We start from the raw sequence: 7616 nt of genomic DNA, 5'->3' as shown, positions 1-7616 counted from the left end.
TGCAAGTCCATCACTCCTTTCTTGTAAATAAAAATAGAACAATGTATTTAATCAATTGAGATAAACACCATGTTGGTCACAGGAGCCAGCTGACAGTGATGGTTGAAATTTAGCCTTCAGCAGCATTCCAAGGTGATGACCAATTTTATTTTAGGTAATCTTGTATCATCATTTAACATCCCATTCTTTCGGCAGCTTTTTTGTAAAAGCCATTCCATCTTAATGCTTGCCAATTTTTTGAGATTTTGTCACTGCTGCTTGTGGCCCATCATAGATGAGTTAATGCATGAGCTTGGTACTCTGACTTCTGTATTTAACTGGTTTTGAATACAGAGTTTTCTCTTTCAATATTGTAGAAATATTCATTGGACTTGTCAGGTCTGTTTTTTTTGCCCAATACACATCACACTGTCCTGCTGCTAAACTCCACCACTACGGTTGTGGGTCGGGGATCAGCCAGCACCTGTCCTGGGACTGGGTTTTGGAATTCCAAGTACGGGATCTCGAGGTGAGTCCTGTTCCTAATGCAAGTGCCAGTGAATTAAGGAGTGAAGTTGTTCGGTGCCAGGGCCGTGAAAGGCAATGAAGTGCTGATGGGAACTCTCCATGGCATTTGGTTTGGCTGTGCTTCGCCATGGGGCTGCTCAGGTAAGGGAAGAGTTTTATCACCTGGCACACAAGGAGAGGTGTAATGGACTTTTAGTGTACATAAAGATCAATATTATGCCAACTGTATCTTACTGGAAAGAAGCAAATACGCTCCCTGCTTTTAATGGCCGTAGCTCTGGCGTCCTCGAGAGGTGCTTGTCTGTTGGTGTTTCCTCAGTGTGCACCGTCACTCCCGCAGCGGTGCAGTGACAGGGTTGAAAGCTGTCCTGTGTGTGCAGCGGGGACAGCCTCCGCCCTGGCTCGGGGTGTCAGCATCACCCAGGTCGCCTCACCGCCGCCATCGCCCCTTCCCGCCCTCACGCCACTGCCTCCCTCTCGCGCCGTGACGTCACTTCCGAGGCCGGGGCGGCCATCTTGAGTGTGGGCGCCGCGCCGTCAGAGAGGGGGCGCGGAGCGCCCTCCCGGCGGGCCCCGCCCTTCTCCTGCCCTTTCGCAAAATGGCGGCGGCCGCTTCAGCGGCTGAGGCGGGCGGTGCTGGCGCCTGCGCGTTGGGCGGGGTGGGCCCGTGGTGCCGGGCCTGCGGTGCCGGGGATGGCGGACGGCGGCGCGGGAGCAGCGCCCACACCCCCGGGGCCTCCCGCGGGGCTCTCGGCGTCCCAGCGCCGCGCCGAGCTGCGCCGCAGAAAGCTGCTGATGAACTCGGAGGAGCGGATCAACCGCATCATGGGCTTCCACCGGCCCGCGGCGGGCAAGGGTGAGCCCCGTGGCGGGTGCGGCGGGGCTGTGTGAGGGCTCCGGGGGTGCGCTGACGCCTCAGCCTCTCCTGCCGTGACCGCTGCCCGCGGTCTTCTGGTGAGCCGGAGCGGCTGGCTCCCCGCAGGGACAGGGCTGGCTGGCTTCCCCGTCCCTCAGTGCCGCCTTCCTTCGCAGGGATGCTTCAAAGCAGCACCACCTGCCCTGTTCCGCGAGGGACCCGCCCATAAAATCCCTGTGCCGTCAGAAGGTCGGGACTTGGGCCCGGCACTGTCCTTAGCGAGCAGATAAGCTGTCATTTCACTGCAAGTAGTTTTTTTTAGTTGAAGGAAGGATGAGCCTCCCCCATGTTTTTAGTCAGTAGCTGCTGGCTTTCATAGCTGGCTTTTTATAGAAAAGTTATCTCACATTCGGATAGTGACATAGATGTTTGTGGTTGGCATGCAGAATTTTCTTGCAGAACCATATCCTAGGTAGATCAGTTATATTTCTGTACATTCTTCAAACAGGCTGTTTTGTCAGGAAAGAGTTCTCAGATTTCGGTTTACAGGGATGCCTGTGAGCCATGAATCAGTCTGACTTAACATTTGAAAAGTACTCCTGAAGTGTTGGTTCTTGCTCTCTGGTAGGACCAGACCTATTCTTGATTTGGCTTTTGTTTTCTGCTATCGCCTCCCTCACTGTAAGATGGGTCTTCAGTTTTGATACAGAGCAGGTTAACGCTGCCCTGCCTCTGACAGTAGACAGCAAGCCAAAGTGCACTTCTCTTGTCTGCTTATTTGTCAGGTGTTAATGCTCTTCTGGTTGATTCACTTTATGCAAATCTTTGTCTTTTTTTTATGTTGATCCATGTATTTGGATCTTTCTGCTTGTGCATGCAGTGCCGTTGCTTAAGGAAGTTCAGTGTTTTAATTTCTCTGTTGCTGACTGACATCTTCAACTTCCGACCTGCATTGCACAGCTTTCTGTCTTGTGTCTGCTCCATGAAGAGTGCCCTCTTTAATCATAAATCTGTCTTTTCTCTTGGGAAGCAGAGACCCAGGATCCTGATCCAGTATAGCTAAAGTGTTGTTCCACATACCCAGTGTGCATAACTGTGTTTTTATTTCTCTTCCTTAGATGATGAAAGTCACACAGAATCAAAGCTTCAGCATGAGCAAGATAAATCAAACTCCCTTCCCATTCCTTCAGTTTCCAAGCGGATTGTGCTTGGTGACTCTGTGTGTAATGTGACAGGCTCGACTGACCATGCAGGCAGCATGGCAGAGCTCAGAGGGGACAAGAACTTGTTTGGTAAAGCCCCAGAGCTGGTCACTGACGGGACAGGTGAGCTCCGTCACCGTCACAGGGGAGACCTGCCCTCTGAGGCTGCACCACGGCCACCGAGACACGGCTTGGAGCAGTACCTGTCCAGATTTGATGAAGCTCTGAAGCTGAGGAACCAGCTGATGAGTGAGAAGCCAAGCCAAGAGAATGGGAATGCGGCAGAGGAGTTTGACTCTTTCCGCATTTTCAGATTGGTGGGATGTGCTCTGCTTGCCATCGTGGTCAGGGCTTTTGTGTGCAAGTACCTGGTGAGTTCAGGGATACAATCCTGCTGGGGTTTGCTGGCTGGTGCAAATTATTGGGAGCTGTCTGGGGCTGACATCTGTCAGTAATGACCAAGTTGGGAACTTCAGGCACTCTTTACATTTCCAACAATTGTATGAAACCTAAAAAAATTGCTGAATTCAATGAGATTCATCTGCTACCAGCGCAGCCACTGTGTAACCACTGAGAGTAGCATGTTTGGTCTGTTGTGCTTCAGGAGCAGATGCACTGGAATAGTTGCTGCAGCTTAAGTCCCCTGCAAGTTTATTCCCATCTTCATGAGCATATGAGTCAGCTGCTCCTCTAGTTCGGGGTCTACAAAAGAATAATAGAGTAAGAATAAAGTTCCCATCTGTGGAAGTGTCCAAGGCCAGATTGGATGGAGCTTGAAGCAACCTGGTCTAGTGGAAAGTATCCCTGCCCATGGAAGGGGTTTGGAATGAGATGGCTTTTAAGGTCACTTTCAACCCAAACCATTCTGTGATTCTAAGAGTATTGTTGTCCCAAGATCAGTAGATCCTACTCATTTATCAACCTGGGAAAAGTAGTTCCCCTGCAGTGCCTTGCAGAACAGCGCAGAGGTGTGAGGCAGGTACAGCCTACCAGCTCCTGGATCCCTGGGCTCAGTTTTACACTCTGCTATTCTCTTCTGTCATTTCAGTTCTTTAGGCTCAAAGAAAATAGGGCAGAACCTTATCTTTGACATGAAACTTGTGTACTTATGTTTGTAGTATTCAAGAATGATGTTGCTCTGTTCCACAAATTAATTTTTACGTACTAACTTTCTTTTATGACTTAGGAAGCATTAAATCTGTGTGTTTCTTAGCTATTCTGACCAAGTTAATTTTTATATATTCTTTTCTGTTCCTTCAGTCAATATTTGCACCATTTCTTACTCTACAACTTGCTTACATGGGACTGTCCAAGTACTTTCCAAAGGTAAAATACTTTTTTCAGAATTAGATTAACTTGAAGTGTTTTCAATATAAACTTGTGTTTAGATTGTATTGCTTTAGGACCAATGCATGTGAAGTATTCTTCCCTTGTTTTAAACTGTAGAGTTGAATGACCAATGCTGATAGTTTATACTAGTTTTTAATCTTTCCAGATTTAGTCCAGATCTTTTTTAAAATTGAAGTGAAAACATGGACTAGCAGCTTGTTTAGCTGTAGCCTAATTAAAAGCATCTGACCCAGAAATCCAGGTAGTTCTTTCATGTCTTCAGGAAACTTGCTTTTCTATAGACCATGCTCTTCTCTGATTATTATTTGTTTTGCTAAGTAGCTGTTCTGCATGTAATATCTGGATGAAATTTGGGAGAGTGTTTGCTAAAAAATGAGGCAGAACATTGGGTTTTAAGGACTCTGCATTCTACTGCTGGTATTGTTTAAATGGCAGCTTGAAATGAGACATTTATTTGTGTGTGAAACTTGCTGCTTATTAGCAAGATTTGCTATACCCCTTGCTTTATTTATTTACAACAGGTAATTGTGCTGAAGCATTTGTTAGGTTGATGATTTTGTCAGGTCTGCGGTGCAGAGTGGGACTGAATGATGTTAGATCCATTGTTAAAAGGGAAAATTTGCATTTTAAAAGGAATAATAGATTACTTGTAGAAAATCAGAATAAATCAGCAGTTGTTTTGTAGTTAAGTATATCATAATAGTCATTCTAAGCTGATGTGTCACAACACAAAACAGGAGAATTAGCCTTAGATTTGCACCAGCTCATCTGCTACATCTTGATCTTGTTTCTTGTGTACTTAAAATCAGCTCTTCAGTTTCAGAATTCAAATAGGTGTTTCCTTTCCACAACTTGCTTTTACTGCAGTTAGACCTGGGTGAGGTCAATCCCTTTGTTATCCTTCATCTTTCTCCCATGAAATACAGAAATATTCTTGAAAGCTTAATTTATATTGGATTAAATTATCCAGCAAGTATCATCAAATTATTAGAATTTTCAGCCACTATCACCTTTTCCTGCCTGTCAGACTTGCATCCTTGGGATTCCTCATCTTAAGGATGGAACAGCTTTCAAAAGGTTTCGGAGCATTTCTGAGTTCAGAGGATAAAACTGCAAAATTAAGTTGTTCTAAAACAGAAACAGTTGGTTTTCAATTCTAAATAATTTTTCTGTTAGAAAACTTAACAGTATTTATGGGGTTTTGAGCAACCCCATCTAGTGGAAGGTGTCTCTGACCATAGCAGGGGGTTGGAACGAGATGAGCTTTAAGGTGCCTTCTAACTCAAACCATTCTGGGATTCTGTGTTTTGGCAAATAGTGTGATGAGATTAATCCAGTTCTGCCAGTGGAGATGCCAGGCTTGGCTTCTTACACCTACATTTCCCTTGTCTGGGAATGTTCCCACTCATGCAGGAGCAGCTGCCCAGCCTCACTTCTCAGCCTGCTGGGAGCAGTAGTGTGAAGGAAGCAGAATATCCGGGATGAATTTTATCTGCTGTTAACCAGCCTCTTGCTCGCCTCTGGTGGGTCCATCACAGCAGGAACCTGTGTCTAGGATAAGTGCTGTGAATCCTGGGGCATGTCTGGAGAGAATCAATCCAAACCTGCTACTCCTACCAACCAATTTGGAATGTGTGAAATTGGCACAACATTGGGGACATGTAAAGCAGAATTGGATTAGAGGAACTAACGTCACTGGTTTTTCTTTCCCTTTTAGTGTGAGAAGAAGGTGAAAACGACAGTACTGACTGCTGCTCTTCTCCTGTCTGGAATCCCTGCAGAAGTGATCAGTCGCTCCATGGACACCTACAGCAAAATGGGAGATGTTTTCACAGACCTTTGTGTCTATTTCTTTACTTTTATCTTTTGCCATGAACTTACTTTGGTTTTTGGCTCTGAAGCACCATGATGGCTGTAGAATTCCACACAGTAGCTACACTAAAGCTTTCTGGACTGTGTTCCTTTAACATCTGACTTTGCAGGCAGGTCTAAACCGTCATTAAAATTCTTACCTGTTGGAATGCTTGAAAGGAGCCTTAAATCCAGTCATTTTGGGAAAGGGAGAGCAGTTTCCCAGACTGCCAGTCGTGTTGGTTCAGTTTATTTAAATACTGTGTCTGCGTATTACAAATGTGAAGGCTAGGATGCAAGTGTCAGTGGATGATTTATTTGCTTTAGTTAGAAGATGCCCTTCTCAGCCTCCTTCATAAACATTTACAAAGCTGCCTTTGTTCTTTTCAGTGAGAACAAGAAGAGAGTTCCCTTCAGCAGAACCATATATATGTGTATATCCTCTATGACTATAGCTAACAAGACCTGCTCATTTTGTGGTGGTCCCATTTTTTAAAGAAAGCTCTAAAGAAAATCCCTGTATTTTCTTCAAATGTTCAAGTTCAGAATGTTGAACCAAGTAGCTGCTTCTGGAGAATGTTGGTGAAACTTGCCACTTTGTTGTCCTGATCCTTGCCTTGCTGTACATTACTTGTGATTAATTAATTTAATTTGATGATTATTGTGGAAAAGAGCTAAGCAAAACCAACAAGAAAGTCCTGGTGCTTACAAAGGTCATTAATCAAAAAGTAAGAAGAAACAAAACTAACCTCATCTGTTCATGAGTTTCCAGCAACCTAATCCTAGCGCAGCTCACATCTGTGCTTTCTGACACTTTTTTTAATGTTAACGGTTCATCTCATAGGGAGAAGTTGTATATATTGGCACCCAACCTGCCGTATCAAATCTTTGCTCTAGTGTTTGTAAAACTTACAAGGGAAACTGTTTTGTTTTCAGTCTCTTATGAATTTCGCACAGTGAGAGGAAGGAAGTGCCATTCCAAATTGTCCACTTAAATGCTGATAATCTTCGAAAATCTCTTATTGAAGCTAAGTTTGGTAGTGTTTTCAGCTTGTAGTTTTCTTTTTAGAATCTGGACTTTCAGGTAATGTAGGCCGATGCATATTTTTAGCATGGTAAAGCACATATTTAACTTGGTATTTGCCTGCAGAGGTTTTTTTAGGGAGCAGATTGTGTTTGATTCTACCGCTCTAAAGTAAATGGCTCAGCTTTCAGCTGATTATTCTCTGTTAAAGCTTCCTTCTGTAATTTTAGTGATGCATTTCTGACTTTTAAATTAGATACGTTTGTGGCGTGAATACAAGAACCGTGTGTTTTGATTTGACCGTCTTCATGGGTTTTTTTAACGGATTATGTTACAGTGAGTATTACATTACAGGTGTACAGGGCTGGGCTGCAGAAAATTCTGACTTAGGTCTATTAGCACAGATATTGATTCAGCAGCTTTAAATTTATTTGTATTAGATAATAATTTTAGCAAATTGAAATTATAGTCATTTAAATTAAGGTTGAAATATGTAAATAATGAGTTTGCTCAAAAGTTACTTGTTCTGATTCTCTATTTATATGCCCAAACGTACAAATAAAGACTTTTAACACTAATCAGGTAAATACTCTTGCATGGGCAGAGCACCAGGAGGGGCTTGTGCTTGATCAAGAAATCTCGATGAAGAAATGGTGATCAAGAAACAACCTTTGACCAAGAAACCAATCTCTTTTATTCCGTTTTTACCTTACCTCTGTTGGTGTACATAATTCTGTTTAATGTTTACTGCCAAAGCGATTGTTTTCTATTAAAAGCCTATTTGCTACCCGCTTCCTTGGTGCTGTGTGCGGCTGGGCCGGGGCGG

At 44.1% G+C, this 7616-nt stretch overlaps 1 protein-coding gene across 1 annotated transcript; it reads left to right on the top strand.

The window, feature by feature from the left end:
* Nucleotides 1–1167: 1167 nt before the first annotated feature.
* Nucleotides 1168–7582, top strand: CAMLG (calcium modulating ligand). Its single transcript, XM_032125133.1, has 4 exons — nt 1168–1363; nt 2482–2936; nt 3826–3891; nt 5633–7582. Exons 1-4 carry the CDS (start codon nt 1201–1203, stop codon nt 5822–5824), a joined length of 876 nt encoding a protein of 291 aa, XP_031981024.1. The 5' UTR covers nt 1168–1200; the 3' UTR covers nt 5825–7582.
* Nucleotides 7583–7616: the final 34 nt, after the last annotated feature.

This window comes from Corvus moneduloides, chromosome 15, assembly GCF_009650955.1.
Source record: "Corvus moneduloides isolate bCorMon1 chromosome 15, bCorMon1.pri, whole genome shotgun sequence".
Lineage (NCBI taxonomy): Eukaryota > Metazoa > Chordata > Aves > Passeriformes > Corvidae > Corvus > Corvus moneduloides.
The sequence above is the reverse complement of the archived record's forward strand: the minus strand, read 5'-3'. Positions and strand labels throughout refer to the sequence as shown.

Coding starts and splice junctions, on each gene's coding strand:
- CAMLG (XM_032125133.1), top strand. CDS start 1,201: ATGGCGGACGGCGGCGCGGGAGCAGCGCCCACACCCCCGGGGCCTCCC. Junction 2,937..3,825: donor CTTTTGTGTGCAAGTACCTG/GTGAGTTCAGGG, acceptor CTGTTCCTTCAG/TCAATATTTGCACCATTTCT. Junction 3,892..5,632: donor TGTCCAAGTACTTTCCAAAG/GTAAAATACTTT, acceptor TTTCCCTTTTAG/TGTGAGAAGAAGGTGAAAAC.